General features: G+C 44.3%; 1 protein-coding gene across 7 annotated transcripts in view; it reads right to left on the bottom strand.

Annotated features, from left to right (window-relative positions):
• Positions 1–1,041: 1,041 nt before the first annotated feature.
• Positions 1,042–22,162, bottom strand: part of PPP1R10 (protein phosphatase 1 regulatory subunit 10) — a 21,841-nt gene continuing 720 nt past the window's right edge. Inside the window, exons 2-20 of one of the 7 annotated variants that reach the window (XM_081852447.1) lie at positions 21,705–22,081; positions 11,367–11,484; positions 10,788–10,874; positions 10,191–10,326; positions 9,891–9,942; positions 9,703–9,780; positions 9,164–9,334; positions 8,649–8,754; positions 8,042–8,151; positions 7,617–7,717; positions 7,009–7,156; positions 6,523–6,684; positions 5,828–6,074; positions 5,226–5,301; positions 4,561–4,758; positions 4,032–4,146; positions 3,535–3,642; positions 2,607–3,230; positions 1,042–2,183 (exon numbers count right to left, since the gene is read on the bottom strand). In XM_081852447.1, the coding sequence (XP_081708573.1) occupies positions 2,074–2,183; positions 2,607–3,230; positions 3,535–3,642; positions 4,032–4,146; positions 4,561–4,758; positions 5,226–5,301; positions 5,828–6,074; positions 6,523–6,684; positions 7,009–7,156; positions 7,617–7,717; positions 8,042–8,151; positions 8,649–8,754; positions 9,164–9,334; positions 9,703–9,780; positions 9,891–9,942; positions 10,191–10,326; positions 10,788–10,874; positions 11,367–11,473 (2,736 nt within the window). In that variant the 5' untranslated portion in view covers positions 11,474–11,484; positions 21,705–22,081 and the 3' untranslated portion in view covers positions 1,042–2,073. Of the gene's footprint in view, positions 2,184–2,606; positions 3,231–3,534; positions 3,643–4,031; positions 4,147–4,560; positions 4,759–5,225; positions 5,302–5,827; positions 6,075–6,522; positions 6,685–7,008; positions 7,157–7,616; positions 7,718–8,041; positions 8,152–8,648; positions 8,755–9,163; positions 9,335–9,702; positions 9,781–9,890; positions 9,943–10,190; positions 10,327–10,787; positions 10,875–11,366; positions 11,485–18,302; positions 19,850–21,704; positions 22,082–22,162 lie in introns of those variants that run through there. The other 6 variants (XM_081852448.1, XM_081852444.1, XM_081852445.1 and 3 more) reach the window with 6 other exon arrangements.

The raw sequence follows: 22,162 nt of genomic DNA, 5'->3' as shown, positions 1-22,162 counted from the left end.
ATTATCAGAAGATTAGGAAGGCTTCATGTTTAGTGAAGACGACACACAGGCCAAGACAGTGGGTCTCTTCAAACTACAGCAGGTCTGGGGAAACCTGTGGGCCTCTCTACAAGTTTCTGAGACTCACAACAACAGCCAGGGATGACGGATGCCAAGTTGCATGATGGTGCCTGGCCTATATGGCACAGAGGAGTCAACCCCAACTTGCCTGGCTCAACTTCAGAGGAAACTTTAAAAATTCTCAGCACTCTACAACAAACTTGTTTTAGAAAACGTGCAAAAAAGGGGCAACCTAAATGAAGCAACTCTGTGTGGAAAAATAACAGCGGGTGTGTGTTCACTAACAGCGGGGGAAAGCAAGCAGGGACACTTGACAGAGTTGTATAAAAATACATTGTATGAAGAAAGTGGATTGAGATAAGCTTTTCTTCTCGTAATACAGTGGTACCTTGGTTTGCAAACAGTCTGGTTTGTATATGTTTTGGATTACAAACACGCCAAACCCAGAAGTGTGCGTCCCAGTTTGCGAACTTTTTCTGGATTATAACTCAATTTTGTTGGATTACGAACCAATTTTTTTTGGAAGCCCCATTGGCGAAAGCACGCCTTGGGTTACAACCTGTTTTGGTTTATGAACGGACCTCCGGAACGGATTAAAGGTACCACTTTACTAGAAACTAGGCTTACTGGTAGTAGATTTGGGACAGATAGAAGGTTCAGAGTATTTTGCTGGGGAACTAGATAGTTCCTAGAGAATGTAATCGCTTTCATCTGCTGCATGTGGGCTTGCAGGAACAGAAGGCTGGAGATGTGTCTCTGGTTTGCTGGAGAAAGACTCTTTTTCCGTTTTCTTTTGCAAAAGAAACACTCTTGGACAGATGGTTCCATGAGAGCACCGCTCAAGCCAGCCTATGCTGGAGAATTGGCTGGTTCAGGCAATAATTCATAACCATTTACCCCTTTCCCCCTCGAGCCCTGCTTCAATGAATACAATGTAATTTATTTGCCAGGGAAAAGAACAGCCAGCCCAGACGACAAGGGTTAAATTAGATAACTCATTTTCCCACCATGTTTATTACTAATGTACAAAATATACAAAACTTAGAGAGAGAAGAGACATTTCCTTCCCCTCAGGAGAGGGGCGACTGCACCCACTTCAAGGAGAATGGGAGACATAAGATGTAATGACAAGCCCACACCTTGTGAGACACTTAAAAAAAAAAAGGAAGGAAAAAAAGAAACCCACAACCAACAACATAAATCAGGAAAACAAAAATTACCCCCCTAAATCATTAGAGTCAAGGTTGAGTTTTCATAGAAAACAGTTTGTAGGTTTCCCCTAATGACAAAACATAGCACCAAAGGAAACCGCATCTCTGCAGCCAGTGGGGAAGATTTGACAAAGGGGAGAGGATGGGGCGCCAGTAAGGTATTGTGCAAGTGGCAACTACTGGAATTCCCCCATCTCCCAGTGGGCCTTCAACCAGGGCTGTAGATTCATCGACCGCAGAATAATCCAGAAGCAGCTGCTTCTCGCCCTGCATCACGTGCGTGTTCCTAAAAGGGCAGCGTTTGCCTGCGGAGGCCAGCTGTTCTGCCGGAGGAAAAGCAAAGTCCTCAGTGCAGGCCTGGTTCCTGGGAACCTGTGGTGGAATACAGTCCAGCCCAGGCAGGCCTTTCAGAGCTGCAGTGCCGCCTCCTCCTCCTTTGCTGGTTTTCACAGGGATATTTACACAGGTCGGTCGGCTTTCCCCAAAATCCTGCCCTGACATCTCTTGTGCTTTCACAGCCATGGGTGGCCTCATCGCTCCACAGACCAGACGGAGAAGGTGCCTCCCAGTGGTTTCCTCTTTTTGGGGGGGGGGGTGGCAGTTCATATCAGTAGCAGCGGAGGGGAGAGTGGTCGGCTCCCCCTTGCCCCAAACGTTTAAAGGGCCTCACAGAAGCCATAAAAAGGTGGATGCAGCATGAGTCTCGAGAGTTGGGGGTTCAAGTCCCGGAGTCCGTGACATGGGAATGTGTGCTGATACCACAGTTAAGAAGAGCTGGGGAGAGGGGCCCGGGGCCCTGCAACTAGGGCAAGGGCGGCCCGTTGACGCCAGGGTGGTAGAAGGCACACTTGTTCTCGTACCTGCAGCTGCCTTTCATCGTGAAGTGACGGCAAACGGGGCGCTCCGACCTGTCTGCGAGGCGAAAGGGAAGGGACAGGGCAGTCAGCCACGGCGGGAAGGAAGTTCGGGTAACTTTGCATGCATCCCTTCCCACAACATGCTGTTACATCCCAGCCACCCGCAGACCCAGAATGCGATGCATCACAAAGAACCGAAGATGGCAAAACAAGTTTCTAAAGAAAGCATGCTATTAAAAGTAAATGGGAAGAGACTATCCTATGCCCTGGGCAGCATAGTTAACATTTGAAGAATCTGTTTTAGGGGCCAAAGACAAAGGGGACGGACAATCTGTATTCAAACATTTCTGTTCCCCTTTGCTTTTTGCTTTTTCTTTTAGCAGCTGCTTGCCTCCCTGTGAAACTCTGCATGCTGGGCTGACACCCTCGCAAATCCCACCCCATCAAGGGAAGAGCACTGAAAACCTCCAGTATTTACCTCCACCGTGGCCGCCTCCGTGCCCCCAGCCGTGGTCCCCTGGGTGACCTCTGCCGTGGTCCCCTGGATGTCCCCTGCCGTGGTCCCCTGGGTGACCTCTGCCGTGGTCCCCTGGATATCCCCGGCCGTGGTCCCCTGGATGACCACCTGGATGTCCCCTGCCGTGGTCCCCTGGATGACCGCCAGGATGTCCCCGGCCGTGGTCCCCGGGGTGGCCCCTGCTGTGGTCCCCGCCGTGGCCCCCTCCTCCGTGACCTCCGTGGCCGCCGCCGTGTCCCCCTCCGTGGCCGCCACCGCCGTGTCCCCCTCCATGGCCACCGCCCATGCTGTTGTTGGGAGGGCCACCCCTACCATTAGGGGGGCCGCCGTTCCGCCTGCCGCCTCGTCCACGGAAAGGGGGCTCTCCGCCTCTGCCACCTCGCCCACGGTGAAAAGGGCCGGGGCCAGGGCCCGGACCAGGGCTGCCGCCTCTCATGCCTCCATGGGGCCCACCTCGCATGCCACCGTCGGGAGGGTCCCAGTAGCCATCATTACACTGGGGTGGGGGTGGGCCCATCATTCGAGGCCCGCTGGGCACGCCAGGGCCGGGAGGCATGTTAGGACCAACTGGGCCCCCGTGGGGTCCTGGGGAAGACAGAAGGGGAGCACAATGAGTGTGGCTTTGGGTTTAGCCAAAGAAACACAACCGACAATGGTTTCTCAGGAATACGCCATTCCCACCCCCCCACCCCAATCCCAGGGATAGATCGGTTGGTAAGAGCATAAGTCTCTAGTTCTCAGGGTTGTGGTTTCAAGCCCCACACAGGGTGAAAGATTCCTGCATTGCAGGGGATTGGACTAGATGATTCTCATGCTCCCTCTTTCAGCTTTTCAATTCTATGTTTCCATGTAGGCCTTTTCTTTTTAGGAAGGACCTATCTCTACTTACCAGGCATAGGTCCTGGAACTACAGGAGGGAAGAGCTGCATGTTTTTGGGCCCCGGGGGAAATCCGTTGGGGACTGGACCAGGCCCTGTTCCAAGCAGTCCATGAGGAACTATAAGGAGAAGAAAGGAACTGTTAATGGAGTCCCATTGCAAAGGAGAATCAACGCAAAACAGAGAAAAACAGCTGTATATGAAAGAAAAAGAAAAAAGAAAGGAGAGAAACAGCTCTTCATAACCACCAGGCTAAACCCAACCTGTTAGCCACTGTAAGCCTGGAATTTGAACACAAAGCTTTGGCATGTCCTGCCTTGGATGGGCCACCTAGTCCTTTACTTAGGCCTCCATTTTAAAGTGGAGGGAAGCAGCCCTATGGCGCCTTACGCAACTGACTCGTGGGGAGGAACTGTGTGGCATATCTGGGAGGACAGCTGATGGAAACAGTGAGGCCTATTCAACATGGGGGGCAGAGGGATTAAGGTGCCAAATGAAACCAACTCACCTCCTGAAGGACCCGGTCCAGGCTGACCCTGCAAGTTGCCCAGCAGGTGCTTGATTTTGTCGGAGTAATCTGGCTGCTTCAGCAGCTCTTCTGTTTTGTGATTGTTGGAGCCACCCTGCAATAAATGGGGAAGATAAGCCGTGGGATTAGAAAGGAGGTCTGAAGCCTTGGCCTACCCTGTCCCCACTGGCTACACTGGTCCTGCGTACACCTCTGCTTAGCTGGGGCAGGAGAGCTACTCCGGTTTTGCGCAAAGGAAGGCACCAGAAAATGGGTTTCAGGACAGAATCCCATTTATCAGCTTCTCTTCCTGGCGCAGCGTGGGATAGTCTCCTGCTCTTTTTATTTCATGAGGGGAAGAGGAGGAAGAGGAGGATTCTGGTCTCTGCACCTATTTGAAGGTGTCAGTAAGATGGGGCCAATAGTTTGGTTCAGCAGAAATTCGGCTTCTCAACTGCAAAGGAGGCAGGTGAGAAGGAGGCATGGCAGGCCAGGTCAGCTGTGGTTGGTTTTCTGCTGTTCTAGTTACCATGATGGAGGTGAGGATCTCTTGCACGTTGATGGAGGAGTTGGGGTTGGGGCCCTGCGGGTTCTTGCCTGCCCCCATGCTGCCCATGAGGTTGGCCAGGACCGGGGGCAGCTTCGAGCCCCCAGCTCCATCCGGAGACTGCGAGGCGGTGGTTGGGTCGAGTCTTTCCTCGTAGGTAGCCTCATCCATGGAGCATTCCTGAGAGAGGTGACAGAGGAGACAGAAGGAGTCAGCAGAGGCTGGCTGCTGGGGAGCTGGCTGCTCAAACCCAGGGAGACGGGGCGGGTGGGTGGGTGGGAGAGCCGGCTGTTCTAGCCCAGGGGAGATGGGCTGTGCTTCTGATCCAAAATACTCCCCTTCTCCAGCTTGTTTCCACTACACAGAAGGGAAACCAACACAGAGAGGGGGCAGGGAATAGGCATAGAGCACACGGTTTCTGGGGTCCCTTTCTTAAATATGCTTTCTTAGCATAGGGAACCTAGGAGGTTTTGTCTATCAAGTGTCCTGCTCTTAAAAAAATAAAATAAAATATTGGCCTGCTGCACAGTTGCAAGACTAGCCCTGGCTATCACTCCCACTCCTCTTGTAGCCACTATTTTTTATTATTTTATTTTCCTCTGCTCAAAGCAGGGGATTGGAAACCACCAAAGTGAGAAAGCACTTACCTCATCCAGAGGAATGAGCTTGGGCGGCACTGGCTCATAGGACTCTGGGTCAGGTTCATGAGGACTGTCGGGAACACTAGAGAGAGAGAATATTGGTCTGGAATTAATACAGGGAGAGAAGAGACGGATAACACCTTGCCTAAGTTAAGATTGCTAGGCCTGAAACTAGGGAAGCCAAGAAACTTGAAATCCCTGGCCAACTCTGGACAGTTCACCTAGTGCCCTATGTAATAAAGGTCATTCTCCTGCCACATGGGAACACTGAGAGGACAAGCACGGTGAGAACTGCTGAGAGCCCATATAATGCAGAAGAAACGGGAAGATAGAGCTATAATCACCCAGGTCCTCCCCAAAATGGGACTAGCCATGGAATTTCCTCTCCCAACCATGTAACTAATACTGTTTCTCCACTGCTGTCTTCCAGGATACATGACTGAATCCTTGCTAAAATTAGAGAATCACCTATAGTCACTTCCATATTCCATCTAGTTTCCGTGTCCTATACTCAGTCTGGAAGTCATCTGCTGAAGATACCAGGGATCTAACCCAGGGTCTCAAGTGCTCAAATGCACACGTCAACATGTTTGCTGGAGTTCACCTACCTCTCTTTGGAGAGAAAGATTTCCTGCAAAATGCCTTTCTCGCGCTCAGCCTGGGTGAACTTCTCCTGGCTCCCGCTTCCCGGCTGAACCAGTGGAGAAGGCAAGTCAATGGGCTTCGGGTAGACCCAGGGGATCTTCTCCTCCATGGCATCGTGACTGAGCCGACGTGCTGTCTCAAAGGCCTCGCGATCCTTCAGCATCTCTCGCTTGGCAGCTTCGCCAAAGTCTTTGATTTTGTTCACATTGACTGTGAGGATAGAGCAGACAGGTAAGCCTAAAATAAGATCTGGCAAAACTCTTTTTAACAATGCAGCTAGGGACCCTCATGAGCCAACACTGAAAGTTCATCATTGCCTTCCCACACCAACTTCTTGAAAGGAAAAACCAATCCTTTCTGTTGATCAGCACAACAGAGAAACTCCAAATTTTCCTACAGCAAACAAGATATGTTAGCCTAGAGGACCCTCAGTTCCTGAATATCAAAGCTTTAATTAAACAAAGGAATAAACACTGGACATTACTGCTTGCAAAGTAACCCTTGATAAAAACCAAGAGTGCCCAAAATAATTGTTTTCACTGCCACGTGGCCTTATGACTTAGCCACTGCAGAAGGAATCCCTGGGCTGGGCATGTGTGTTTTCGCATTCCAATTCCGTTTATTTGCACAAACCTTCTCTCTAGAACAGGGCACTCACCTCGCTCTGTCTCATCCAATTCAAAGTAGAAATACTCTCGCAGCTTGCTTTCCTCAGGCCAGCTCACAGTCTTCTTCTTCTTGCCCTTCTTTGTCAGCTGGGTTGAATCGACCGGGCTATCGGCTGGTTTGGAATCCAGCAATCCACCCTGCTCAGAGGAATCTGCAAAAGCACAACCACATGCAAGCTCAGCAACAGAGCTGCAGAGACATCGCATGCTTCGAATACCAGGGCCAGAAGAGGCAGGGAAACCCCCAACCTGTTTCAGATGCAATGTATATCCCTTAGGCAAAGTTGCCTTGGGGGGGGGGCTTTTTAGACACCATGCACTAGCTGCTCAGGATCTCGCTTTGAGACAGCAATTTTAAGATAGTGAAGGCTTCCTGGGCAAGCTCAACACTGCATCGGGTAAAAAGCTCTGCTCCATGTACACAAACACACACACACAGTTACACTAGATGTGCCTTCCCTCCTGCTATTCCTTACTTGTCTCCATTGGCTCAGGAACCTCCACAGCTGGTACAGGGGTGCCAGGTCTATCCACATCCATTGGCTCTGATGCAGGGGTAAGCTCTGGTGAAGCTGGCTTGGTGGCACTCATTTCTTGCACTGGCTTCCCTTCAAAGGGGCTCGACTGAGGATTGAGAAACACACCCCAAACCTCTATTTAGTTAATTGCCAGATATGGTGTTAACAGTAGGGGAAGCTGGGGCTTTGGCCATCAATATACATACTGATACATCCACCCCCATCGTTCATGCCCAGACACTAAGGTCCAGCACTGAAGGCCTTCTGGCGGTTCTCTCATTGCAAGAAGTGAGGTTACAGGGAACCAGGCAGGGGGCCTTCTTAGTAGTGGCGCCCGCCCTTTGGAACACGCTCTCGTCAGATGTCAAGGAGATAAACAACTACCAAACTTTTAGAAGACATCTGAAGGTAGCCCTGTTTAGGGAAGTTTTTAATGTTTGATTGCGGTTTTAACACTCTGTTGGGAGCTGCCCAGAGTGGCTGGGGAACCCCAGCCAGAGGGGCAAAGTATAAATAAATTATTATTATTATCATTATTATTATTATCATTAACAGGTTCCTCTCACCTTTGCTGCAGTTGGAGACAAAACTTTCTTTTTCTTCTTGATCTTGATCCCTGGGACAGGGGCAGAGTTTAGGGCATCCAAAAAGCCCAAACCTTCCATAGCTGGGGATTAATAGAGAAAAACGGGTTGAAAGCAATTCTGTAATCAAAGTCCCTCATCAGTGCAATCCTGAGCGTGTTTAGTCATAAGATGCCCCACCGTACTCAGTGGGAGCTACTCCCAAGCAAGCATGGCAAGGTCTGCAGCCTCAGAAACATTCAGCAGCCACAACAGCCTCACTCATGAGGAAGGTCAGAGCACTGGTATTCTAGCGGCCTCTATAGTGCATGTTACTCCATAGGTCATTTTCTACCTGGGACAAGCCTTCTGGGCAAGACACAATGGTGTGAACAACCATTAAAAAAACAAAAATTAGAGAAGCTTACGTTGTGCGGGGATGATCTTGACTTTAATCTCTTTGGTAGTGTTAGGGGTGGTATTGAGGGGCTTGTATTTCTTCTCAGCAGGTGGGTTTTCTGCAATGGGAGTAGATGTGCTGCAGGAAGAAAAGGCACAGTGTCAGTTAAAAGAGGAGGGGGCACTAGGAAGGTCGGCATCAGTTTCGGGAGTTTTTATCTCTTGTAGTTCACTTGACACAAATTGCATACTTTGCTCGTCTAATGAACGTCCCTGTTGTTGTTATTTATCCAATTTATAGCCCTCCCTTTTATCAGAAGATCCCAGGGCAGTGTGAACCCAGATTCTGCCCTATCACTATTCCAAACATCCTTGCTATAGCATATCTAAAAACCGGTGAACAGAATGGCTTGAGCCACTTTCTCCCACTATTACACCTCATTCACTACAGATAACAAACAAGAGGCCTCCTGCCACCATCAACTCCCGCCTCCTGAAAGAGTTGATGTTACAACTTAGGAAAGTGCTGGCTCAACAGGAATAATCAAAGCTTTCCCAACGCTGGGTCAAAACCCTCCAATCAACAAGTAGTTAAGAGCAATGAGATGAAGTCATCATTAGGATCCAAGAACTTACTTCTGTCTCTTCAGTGGTATTGGCTTCAAGTTGTATTTGTCCGAGGTTACTGCAGCACTGACAGTTTTCTTTACGGGAAGGAGGGATGGAGTCTCCATTTCCAGCCCTGCAAGTTAACAGCAACATTCAGTGTCATAACAGTTTCCAACAACAACTGCGATAATCCCAGAATAGGCTCTGCAAGTGTGGACTGCCTGCCTATCCAAGACTGTAAGCCAGCTGTTTCTAGAATGTATTTTTGCTCAAAAACGTATTATTTTGTTCGCTACATTTATATCCCACCTTTCCTTCCAAGGAACTCAGAGTGGCATACACAGTTCTCTCCCCCCCCCCCATTTTATCCTCACAACAAATTGGTAGGGTGGGGCTAAGCTGAGAGGCTGTGACTGGCCCAAGGTGACCTTGTGAGCTCCACAACTGAGTTGGGATTTGAACTCTGCTGTCACAGGGTCCTAGTCCAACTCTTAAATGCTACACCATACTGGATCATTAAGCATGACTATGCCAGCACTTACCAGTGGAACGGAACTTAGCATGGCTGGGCGCTGTAGTGCGGAGAGATTTTGGCTTTTCTTTCTTCTTCTCAGGGGTCTCTTCAGGTTTGGTTTCCGATTTGGCCTCCTGAGGCTTCTCCTGAATGGGTGCTTTGCCTTTATTCTCCTCCTTCCGCTTTTTCTTGTCTCGCTCTGCAAGGAAGAATGAAGGTCAGAAGGGTTAAAGTCGGAATACTTCCTGGCCCTTTCGGGATGCAGCTAAGGGAGATTTCATCACTGTTTGTACCTACTTTAAACAATGTGTGCATATACCAATCTCTTTGGTCTAATCCAGTGTTTCCCAAACTTGAATCTCCACCTGTTTTCAGACTACAATTCCCATCATCCCTGACCCCTGGTCTTGCTAGCTAGGAATGATGGGAGTTGTAGTCCAAAAAAACATCTGGAGACCCGAGTTTGGGAAACACCTTGTTCTTAGTTCTGAAGAGACCGGTTAAGAGGCAGATTTGGCTATTACAAACTTAACCTGAGCATCTGTGAGACAGCACAGAGTCACTCACCTGTAGGCTGGGAGCTACTCTGGGAACGGATGACACCCATCCAGTCGCTGACCAGTATTGAAGCCAGTCTGCGAAGCTCTGGAAAGGAGAGAGACATAAGCACCGAATGAGCTGCTGGAATATAGTGATAACCAATGTCAGAGGGCATGTGTCAGAATTCTGCAAGTGTCCAGAGAACAGGTTTTTACCTTCATCCTCACTTGTCTTGCTGAGCTGCTTGACCAGCTTGGCAGTATTGTTCTGAAACAGAAAGGGTGGGAGGAAAAAATAGGAGGTTATCACATCAAGCAAAACACCAGGCTGAAACAATGCGTGCCAGGTTGCTGTACTACTGCGCCCAGGGGGTACTGGCTTTGGGAAAGGCGTGTGATCCCGAGAAAAAGGCCAAAACCTCCTGGCCCACCCACCTTGCCACGGGGCATTTCTGCTGCCCTGAAACCCAAGGGCAAGGGTGAAGAGCAACGTCCAAAGCTGTTTCATTGACTAACTTGTTTCAGATGATCCACAGTAAGGGGTAAGTGCTGCAGGGTAAGCAGGATCTGCTGCAGGAGGGGCACGTTATTCGCTGCTTTTGAGCTGGTCAGCCATGTGTTGAGAAGCTTGTAGCCACCAACCTTGATGAATCTGCAGAAAGGGGGGAACACACTTTGTTGAGATAAGTGCTTTGCTCACCGTTCCTAGATGGTTGCAATGAGTGCCTAGGATTTGTAAGACTAACTGGGAGGCGGATAGATAGGCAAAAGCAAAGCAGGGATATGAATATCCTGAATGCAAGTGGGCTCACCCTGCTAACTATTATTATTTATTTAAGTATTATTCATTTATTTATTTATTAATATTCATGTATCATCGAGACCACAAGATGAGTTAAAACATAAAACGCAAAATGCATAAAGTAAAGTGAGTGACTGGACAATTCAGTGGCATCCGTAATTATAGAAATTATATTCCTTTTGCTGGAGGTGGCGGCACAAGTCAGAAGTCCACCCCAGCCCCTTTCCTAGACTTAATCCACAGAACTCCCCCTCTGCCTCTGGAACTAGCAGACCAAATTCTATTCATCAGAAACATTCAAAAGTCCTTACTTTGAGAGTATGTCTTGTGTTCTGGTCTGCAACAAGATGTTCAGATAGATGCAGCGACTGACCATCTTCTGGGCATCTTTCATCAAGCTAAAATTGGAGAAAAGGGAAATATTAACTACTACTGCAAGCAGGCCATCCAGAAGATGAGACTGTGTATAGTCACCAGATAATATTTGTAAGGAAAAGGGAGCTTTTTCAGTGGGGTGGGGTGACACACACACAGATACATTTGTTAAGAGAAGGGAATTCAAATTCTGTCAATTCCAGCTCACCCAGTAAGTTGGCCTAGTTTTCAGAATTATATGCATGGTCAGGCTTCTTCAACCTCGGCCCTCCAGATGTTTTGAGACTACAATTCCCAGCATCCCTGACCACTGGTCCGGTTAGCTAGGGATGATGGGAGTTGTAGTCCCAAAACATCTGGAGGGCCAAGTTTGGGGATGCCTGCCATAGCTGAACAGCTGTAAACGATGCTGGAGGGTTCTTACATCGCATGTACAATGTAAGGTTTTAGTAAGCCATCACTTTTTGGGAGTCACAACAAGCCTTTCAATTATACCCTTAACACTAAAAACCTACTTGAAAATTTTAGTGATTCCTTCATGTGTTTTGACTTCTCCATCTTTGCCAAGGAAACAGTCCAGTCCTTTCAGGAGTTCCTTTGGGTCTATCGGTCTGGAACCCATGGTTGGAAATTCTGATAAAATACAGGAGAAAAGGAGCGTACTACAGTTAGTTCTAACTCCTCAAAACAGTTAAAACTTTGAAGAAAAAAAAGTGAGAAAATTTCAGGGGGTAGCTTTCAATTCTAGTAAGTGCAAAGTATTATCATGTTTCCTCTTTAGATAAAGTTCTCAGGAGCCAATGTGCAGAGAAAGGATAAAGATTTGCACTGAAGAGTTATCCTATTCTTTGAGCCAACAAGCGGCTTCCTCAATCACATAAACTTTGGAAAATAAAAAGGAGCAGTAAGCAAAGAGATGGCGAAAGACAGTGAGAAAGGGTGAAGAAATGCTATCCTCTGCACTGATAATTTGTTTGCCATTTTGTTGATCACCATGACCTTTGAACGAGTGTTGGTGAAATATGCAGGCCATTACAAGATATTTTGTTTCCAACTGGAACAAGTATTTTTTTAAAAAATAAACATTTAGTGTTTTGCCACATGCAGTCCAAGTCTCACATATTTCAGTCACAACAAATGTCCTTCTACCTAATGTTCTGAGAGTTCATCCATACTATTATCGTAAGATTTTTTAACTTTTACAAATTTCATAGCACAATCCTACACAATTTACAGTTCAATGGGGCATACTCTCAGGCACACAACTAAAGTTTCTCCTCTCCTATCTTAAAGGCAGGATTATTCATACTGGAAAATGTAGACCTGACTCTAAAAAGAACACTGTAAATAATTCAGTGAGATATAGCCAGGCTAAAATATAAAACTTCATGAAAAGTGTGAGAGACAATATACCAGAATCTAGTTTTATTGGTGGTAACATTTCTGACATCCACTCTCACTGCTAAGTATGTTTTACAGGAATACAGCAGACAGAAGAGCACACCCATTTAAAATGGGCAAATGCACTGAATGAGCATTTACAACAGTTGCTTAGATGCAATTATTTCACTGGGTCACACAAAGGCTTCTTGGACCTAGCAGCTTGCAATTGTCCATTGTCTCACATATCAGGAAACAGCCAAGCAAGATCCAAGGGCCCTCTCTCGTTTCTCCACTGCCATTATTGTAAAAGGAGTAGTCAACCTCCTTTTATTATACTAGCACCTTCAGATGTACATTCAACTCTCTCATTAATCCACAGCACTTCTATTGCCACAAGTAGCAAAATCAGGCACTCATAGGTGTTTTTCCAAGTTTTTGGAAAGGTCCTATATTCCATGGAGGTCAATGGGGGTCATCAGCCAAGTGCACAACCCCTTTTCTGAGGAAAGGGCTCATAAAGTTGCCATGCTCAGAAAACAGTGTTCCAATGGTATATTCTGTGCGAGTCAAGAGTTGAAGCTGTGTGGTTAAAAAAGCCTATGGCCATATGCATTTATACGCTGCCAACACTAAAAGGGGGCTGTCGGTGGATGTGCAAGCTTTATGGTAAAAGCTACCTGAAGAGGTTCATGAGTTACGCTCTTTTACTGGCAACTTCCTCTAACGTTTAATGTACTTCTCAACTTTCATGGCCAGTCAAGTTATACTATATAGCTGCTAATTGTCAAGGCCCCAAAGCACAGGGCAGTACCTATGGGTAGCAACTGAGCTAAATTGTAGCAAGGGATGCCAATTTAGTTTAAATCTAATCCAGTGCACGGTTGTCTCTCTCTCACGAGCACACATTATGGGTGGCAGCTGGTTTGAGACTGTGCAGTGCTCCAGCTGTGCCCCTTGCAATTAAACCAAGAGCAGCTGATGTTTTTACAGCTAACTTCTGGTAGCCAACGTAGGAACTTGCTGGTATAAAATCATGCCCGAGTCAAGACCGTCTCTTCCTCATACCATGGTTTATTAGTCTCTGAAAGAATACCATGTATGATTGACCAACACAAATCTTAGAGAGGCAGTGAGATGCCAATTTCATGTTAAGATTTGGGGCTTCCTGATTTTCTATCTTCTTTGCAAGGACAGCTAGTTGCATCAAGAGGTGTGCTAGCTATTGAAATTGTTCAAAGAGGTAGCCTGTAGCAACCTGCTAAGCATCTTTCTACTGGATCAGGCTCAGATGCCAATCTGAAACAGGGTTGCATCTATGTAAATGTCAGTTATCTAATGGCAATGCAGTATGCGTTCTGAAGCACCTTAAATCCTTTCAAGTTTGATGCAGTAGCAACTGTCTGTGTTGAAAAATGTACTCTCCAATTCAAGAAGTCTGTAGCATATTAATATATGTAGCTGCCTGGAAGACTAAAACTACCTTTGTGTTCACTCTCAATGTGAAATTGGACTGGTGACTCGAGTTGCCTTCTGTGGAGGCATTATCTCCCAGCAAGTGTGGTTTCAAGTTGTTGTTTTTAAAAATACAGGACTACACTACAAAACCCAGATCTTCTCATAGCCCTGCTTTTTTCAATGACTGAGATTTCCCCCTAAATCAATACGGTCCAGGAGGTCCTACATTCTTCTAAATCCTTGAATTTGGTTATTTTAAAAAGTGAGTCCACTGTTGGTGATAATCAATAGGTTATTATGCACTCATATGACGGAAAATTTAATCCAAGGACAGCTGGGCAACTGAGCAGGAGATTGGAAGGTGTTACCAGCCTGTGGTTGCTTGAAGATCTTTTTGCGTGGCTTCAGTCCAGTTCTGAAGCATTTGCATTCAAGGTCCATGTTTGTGAATTCACCCTGTAGTGGATAGGCCAAATGACCAAGTGGGCTTTGGAGACTGAACTCCCCCTTTCACCCCACAATATGGCCTTTCACATGCAAGCAGCAATACACTGGTGACGAAGACTTGCACTGATGATGCTTGGGCTCAGCCTGCTGTGGCGGTGAAGAGAGGACTTCAGTCTCCAGAGCTGTCAATCTGGCAATTTCCAGCACTACATTCCCAGGAGAAATTCAAAAAATATGCATGTTACTTATATGTACAATTTCAGCAACTTCAGTCTGCCCAACCTCCCTAGCCTTGCAAGCAGTGGCACGCTGAGAACACCTACATCTGCAATGTGGAGAACTGAGGTAGTAAGTTTAACTAGTTGGTGTTCCACGCCTGTGTGTTTGACTGTCTCTCCTTTTGTTGCCATTCGATCCGCTACAAAGATGGACTATAATTTAAAGTATCAATGTGCGCTACAAACCTTGTGAGACTGGTAATTCTATAGAACAGTCCATTCTCAACTTTCCAGGCTCCATAGCTATGGGTTTGTGACTATGTTCCCCACATCCATTTCATGCATGAATTTAGGTGTATTAGTAAAGTAATTAGATGTAAAGTACATTGGACATTAGATGTAAAGTAATGCAAGTAATTTTAAGTCCCCTAAGGAGCAGTATGACACTGACCTTAATCAGGGTTTACTGGACTCCAGGATAAAGCGCCACATTTATGAGAAAGCCCTGTGACACTTCAGAAAAAATAGCACATATGTATTATGGCACAAGCTTTCATGAACCAGCGCCTCCTTATTTCTGATAAAATTGGCTCTAGGTTCTTAAGTTTATGCCACGACACTTTGAAGATATCACAGGTCCCGTTTGCTGAGCTTTCAGCTGCTATGAATTACACCCCCCCATAAAGAACATTAATCTATGTTCCCCCCTTCAAAAAGATGTCATTTCCCTGCATATGCACAAAGCTACAGTATTAGGATTGCAAATGCCATATAATTATTTTTGTACAGAAGCTGCCCCACAAAATACTGCTGACAGATTAAGAGTCAATACTCTGAAAAGTAATCTGTGTTAGATGATGACTTGAAAGAAGTTTTCAAAGCAACACGTCCTGTAATAGAATCCTGCAAGGATTATGGACAAATTACTAATGGTTTAGAGAGGCAAATTAGAGAGGCTGGGGTACATGTACTTACTGTAAATTTAAAAAGCTAGAGATTCTGAAAAGGAACGCTATGAAAATGGCAATGTGTTTGATTTCAAGATATAATTTTAGCAGAAATATTCTTATTTCTAATTATGACTCACAGCTCATACTGCCAGCTTTTTCTCTGCAGCTCTGACCCTCTCCTCTACTACACAGCTGTAAAATAATAACTTATTTGACCAAGAAATTGCTATAACATCTCAACAAACTGAAGAGTTAAGAGTTTCGCAGTCATTCCAGGTGTATCACACAGGATTAGTAAAGATACATTCAAAATCCATGCTCATCATTAAGTTTCCATTCCCTGTACAGCAACTATGCATGTAACACTTCAACTCTGCAGACCTGTTCCCTAGCAAACAGGCTGCACAAAGCCATACAAAAGTTAACAGTACTACTACTAATGGGGGTGGGGGGTGGGGAATGCTGTTTCATTTGTGAATGTGGATACAGCAATACCCATTCTTTTCTTAGCACATTAGGATTGTTTTAACTGTTTGACAGTGTCAGTTATACAGAGCTGGTTTTGCTATGAAGCCAAAAACTGGTCAACATTCATCCTCCATTAGAAAAACTAGTTAACTGACCATGCTAAAATTTCGAACATACAGTGGACGCGCGGGTTGCGAACGTGATCCATACAGGAGGCACGTTCACAACCCGCAGCGCCGCGTCTGTGCATGTGCCGAAACCTGGAAGTAACCCGTTCCGGTACTTCTAGGTTCGGCGCAGTGCACAAGCCGAAGTGTCTGTAACCCAAGGTATGACTGTATTGAAATGTGACATGCAATTCAGAAAAATAAGGGCCATGTCAGATCCTGGCAAGTCGACAACAGTATACTCCGATAATCTTCCTGTAGCTGACTAAACCTCAAATATATGCTATATTTCCCAATAAGGCACACGGGGAAGATTTTAGGGCCTGTACTCATTAACATGCACATAAATCCAACTCTCAGTAACCTTACCAGAAATGGCAACTGTGCTTGTCTCCAGTATATACAGTTCTAGTATTTGCAAACAGGGACACGATTTTACTACAACTTGGCACAAGAGCTACTACGTAGTGCCCAAGCAAACAGATCCAGTGTGAAACACAGTTGGCATTTTAAATATTTTTCTTCCAAATTAGAGGTAACATATTCCAAATACTAATCACAAAAATACCCCCCCCAATAAATACGAATAAAGGGCCATTTAGGATCAAAGCCTTCATTTCGTTTTTAAAAAACCTTGAAAGCCATCTTTTCAAAGAGCAGACTGAAAACATAGGAATTCAATCAAACTCTGTCTTGTTTAAGACTCAGAACACCATTCGGAACAAATTCTAAATACATCTGCACTCAGTCATGCCACTCCTATTTTGAAGGGGGGGAAAGGAAAAAAATAGTAAAATGCCAGATGAACATAAAAAAGGGAAGTCTCAGCATTCATTCCTTAACAGTTAACACAACTACTTTTCACACTTAGAAATGCTTCCAGAGGCAGATATAACACTAGGCAGTTAAATGTACTGGTTCCTTGATCATATACAAACCTTTTTGAAATTAAACATTATGCCACTTTCACAGCGTATATCAAAGGTCAAAAAGGGAAAAAAATAATTGCAAGGTAATTTGTTTTAAAAAAATACAGATATCTGACACCTCTGTAATTTAAGGTGTCAGCAAAAACTCAACTTTCAATAAAAACACTGTAGCATGTTGTACTTCGCTAAAGAGAGCACATTTTTTATTAGAAAACTGTGAATTAATGCTTAAATGTTTCATCCATGTTCATACATTGTGCAAAGTTAAAAATTATCAACTTCCACCCTACTTCTAAACCAAAAGCACAGATTTGGAAAATAAATTATGCAAGGAACCTCAAGCAGTTCCCCACAAGGCACTCCTGTAAGAATGCCTTGTGTCAACTGCTGCCATACAAGCAAGCAAGCCGATCACTTGCTCCCATTGTATTACTTTGCTATCTTGCAGAGACTCCTGTCAATCTTTTTACAAAAACACTACAGAATTTGGGCTTGCTGAAGCAGAAGTAGGCTATACCACAGAAAGCCAAAAACTGGACGGAGAACCAACTAGGAAGATACAGGTGATACTGGAACCACAAGCTAAGCAGGTCTACTCATCTATTCAGCAGTATCCTCTCCCAAATGCTCCAATTGTCCTGAAAACAAGTTCTCCAGGATTGGACTCCATGGGGAGAGTCATTTGATACTTACAGTTTTAGAGAATGGACTCGGGATTTTAATCCAATTAAGACATCTTCATATCCTACAATTCTATTAATATATGTTAGCAAAGTGTCTTAAATAAATGTGTTCCCAAGGGAATTACTGAAGTGACAGTTGCTTATTGCAAGTTTTCAGATCACCCCTCACTCCCACATAAAAGTATGTCTGCTTCATTTTCTATGAAAGGTACTCTGTTCACTACGGTAGTGTGCTGAATTTCCACTCTAGCAAGTATGGGGAAACTGATCTGTAGCAGACAAGCAATTCCACTTGAGGTCAGCATTTCAAAAGTGCAAAATTCAAAAAGCCAGTTTTCATTTTAACTTGGAAGTAGCAAAACCACCTAGCTTGAGGCTCATACTGACTTTTCTAAGCAACGGAGTTCATGGCATCCAACTGATCTTTCTTTTTATGTTAGCTCCTGAATTAATGTCAAAGGTTTTCAGATGGAGCCAAGATTTGAGAGGAACGTTAAATGCTGCAATCCTGGATAGACTTGAAAGTAATTCTCACTGCTGAGAGGATTTGTTTCCAAATAGGTCTTGTTAAATTCAAGCTGCATGGCTGTTGCTGCAGAGACCGCAGTCCTGCAACACCTTTCAGACCAATTTATGGCATTATGTTAAACGCCAATAAATTTCCTAAAAAGAACGGACAAATTGCCATAACTACTACGTCAAATGTTAATTACTCAGGTTTCTAGTTTGCACCAAGCTTAATTACACTTACATGGAAATTGGCCCCACTGAAACTTCCAGTTAAGAATGATTTTCTCAAAAGGGAATACCGTTTCCCTCACAAAGTGTGCAGGAAGCAAGGGGCCAGACTACATGTACTACTGTCCATCAAATTTAGGTCAAGGTTCTAACTTAGTCCATGTTTCCTTCGGCAGCAGTTAAGAGATGAAGAAAAAGAATGCCAGACTTGTGGGGAAGTTACTAAGAGCCAACTTTTCAGACTGTTGTTTTTACACTATGCATACGCAGGATCTAAACCAGCTTGTCCCAAAGTCTTGTGACATTTCATTGCCTCACCAGCTCACTGGCTGACCTAATAATGTAGGTATAACATTTGGCAGAGAAGCTAAGCCATAAGGAAACAGGCCAAGACTTCTGAAGCCTGTGGCACCACTAGTCTTTATAATGCTTAACTGGGCTGCAGCTCTTTTGCCAGGCTTCCAGAATTGAAATTTCAGAATACCAAGCCAACAAAGATTCTAAAGCATTGTTTTTCCTTAAGAGGGAATCCTTCAAACAATGGATTTAAGGGGAGTTTAAGCCACACTACTTGCCTTACTTTTACGAGTTTGGGTAAATTCCTAGGTAAGCCATTGTGCTTCCAGAAAGGCTGCTACTCACACCAATACTTTGCTTATCTTAAAACTGAATTCCTTAACTTTTAAAATAGAAATTTAGCAGTTCAACGACACTGCTAGTTTTTATTATAACTTTTAAGCTCACACTGTATTGGAATTATCACTCTGATGTGTCTTTACTGAACCAATATGAACATCTGCTGTTGTGCTTTAAGGATCTAAAGCCTATTAGGAACTATTCTTGATGCACCAATGCTGCTAGTTATCCCTTAACTGTTGTGGACAGTATGTTTTATTCTCCTAAGATCACGTCACCTCTAATGGAGCGTATCAGTTTTGAAATTTAAAGGCCCACTTAATCTGTGCATGATCTGAACATTACCAAATATCTGCATTTTGAGATGAAATTGTCTTCTGCAAAGTTTACTTTTAAGAAGCTTGTATTATATAAGCTTACCTCATTCTATTCCCCACTCCCAAATACAAGTTAACCTGACAACAGGTGTCTTTCTTAATAGGGCACTTTGAAATATTCTTCAACGAGAAATGACAAGTGCCTCAGTGCTATAAAGACTTCTAGCCAGAAGAGTGTCATTTGTTCTTTCGGGGAGGGAGTGTTACAATATGAAATGCTACCACCGGAGGTGTAGATGGAGGCATTTAAATTCTGCTTTGTGAAACATTCCCCACAGAAAGTAAAGGATCCAGTGCTTAATGGGGGGAAGTCACAAGGGCAGCATCTCTAAAATGCTCTTTGATGTTCATGCAGACCCATTTTAAAAATCCAGATTCCGCCTGTTTTAAGGAATTAACCAACTTAAACATTAGTGTCCTAAGCAGATTGGCAAACATGTAACACCCTTAACAGCCTGCATGCATCAGTAGGTGTCACTTCATGGCGCTGACAATGGAAGAGAACAGCAAAAAAATAAAAATAAAACAAAGTGGTCTGGAACAGAAATGAAGGTTGTGAAATGTAATTAATACCAGAAAGATTTTGCTTACCAGGTGGAATTGTGGCTGTTTCCCTCCCTTTGATGAGGTAATACAAGTGCTGGATTCCCATTTTTCCTAATGATAACTTCTTTCCTAGTACATTGTACAGGAACTGTGGAATGTGGCAAATTAAGACAAAACTTACCCCCTCCCCCAGCTGTGTGCATGTGGCCGGAGAAAATGCAGACACCCCCCCTTTTATAACTTTTCCAGCAAGTGTCATTGACACTCGCAAAAGATTTGGGGTCCAGTGGTAGCATTTCATCTCAGCAATTAATTTGTCTGAACATGCTTTCCCAATCAAGCCCACCCTCAAAGAAACCTAGAGATGAAAAAAGGGAAGGGGAAAAGAGAAGGAAAAGACACAAAACAGTTTGCCTGCCTGATACTAAACATAAGCACTTGACAAAAATTTCCTAATACAAGTACAGCAGACAAACATGGGAGAAATAACTGAAATCCAAAGCTCATGTGATGTTGAAACCTAAAAAAACACATTGTGGATTTATGATCATACTTTGCACTTATCAAGCTGTATCTAAAGATCTCCTCCTATATATGAAGTGGGAGTGGAATTTCATTAGATCTTTTTTTTTGAAAGGTGATGAAGGGGAAGGTTAAGGCGTTCTCCCCTCCCCTATCATCTCTCCCTCCTCCATTTCATGTCTGCTTGCTTGGGGCGCCAAACACAAGCTATTCAGGGGGAGGAGTTTACAAGCTGCTTACATCAGCTCCCTTGCCCAGCAAGCCTTGTGGGTTTTTGTACATGAGGAAGGAAAGAGGCAGCGACGCCATTTTAGAAGCACAGGCAATTAGGAAAAAAAGCAAGAGGCTTTAGAATCTATTAAGAGGAAACTATAGCAATACAATCCCCACCATATACACAATTTGTAGCATATTATGTCAGTTCTATAGACTAGAACCTATTTAACATACACAGTTTGGGGGGGGGGGAAAGGAATTTGTCCACGAGTGCCGGAGATTCAAAGAACCTCCCATTATTCACAACTATAGGGTTAACTCCACTCCCCCCTTCTTTTACCCTCCACTTGGGAGGTGGTAGAAAATGGCATTAGAATGGAAAGGTCCTGTAAAGGAAATATACAATGCTGCTTGTCAGGGACAAAAGATAAAATAGCACCGCCATACTGCAGCAAGGGGAAACAAATAGGATGAACATTTTAAAAACATTAGACCTCATTTGAGTCCGAGAAAACTCTTAATTGGCTTTTTTTAAAAAAATTGAGTGGTTTAAAACAATTTTCCCATCATGTTGCAATCTTTATTTTTAGATTGCTAGTTATTTTTTGCAGCATTACATACTTACATATACATTATAAAACCTTCCAAGATTTTTTTTTTAAAAAACCCAACCCCCATTTTAACATTGACAAATTTAGAAATAGATACTGACATATCACCCTGTATTTTAAACTGTCTAACTACTGGCTAGAACATAGCTATTGCTTTCTTCATCCCTTCGCCTCTTACCCTGCAATCTTTATGTACAGATTGCTTATTTAGCTCAATTTCTACGTCTCCCACACAAAGAAGTAGTACTTTATGGCTCAGTCACCACCATCTATTATGTGGGAGCTCATTAACCCTTGACAAGTCCTGGAGATGATGGATTATCTAAGAGACCATCATGCTCCTTATAAATATGCATTTTAGGTGACAAAATGCCCGAGTCTTAAGGGTTAACACCTCAAACAAAACCCACATCCCCTCCATTTTTTTTGTCTTTTCTTCGTGCCATTAGCTCACTTCGACACGGACCAATTTTCTTTTGGTCAGTTGGTTGAAAATGCGACACTTACTATCCAATTAATTTTCTCGTCGACAGCGCCTCAAGGTTTAGCTTTTTTTTTGGATTAAGCTGTGTTTTTAAAGAAAAAATAATATTTGGTTTTCATTTTTAAAAAATATAGCAACTTTTTGGACGGTCAATAAATAACAAAAAGTTGCCTATTAAAAAAATCAGGGAAAGTTGTTGCTAAATATTAATTTTGTTTTTTTATGTTTTTTAGTGGCGGTTCTCCTTCAAGGTCACAAAGAATTTCATCAGCTTCCCAATACAGACGATCTGAAATGTAGCTGGCTTTTTTAGTGTCGTCTCAGAGGCTCAAGATTGTGGGGGTATTTTTCTTTGTTTCGCGGAGCAAGTTCGACGGTGGTGTCTCAAGCCAAACCAAACCTATAACAAGAAAAGAGAAAAAAAATCACAAAGTTAAGCTTAAGAATTTAAACTCAGAGGGGGAGAAAAAGCAAGCAATAA

Source organism: Podarcis erhardii (assembly GCF_964252035.2).
Source record: "Podarcis erhardii genome assembly, chromosome: 2".
Classification (NCBI taxonomy): domain Eukaryota; kingdom Metazoa; phylum Chordata; class Lepidosauria; order Squamata; family Lacertidae; genus Podarcis; species Podarcis erhardii.
This window is presented reverse-complemented; position numbering and strand designations above follow the sequence as displayed.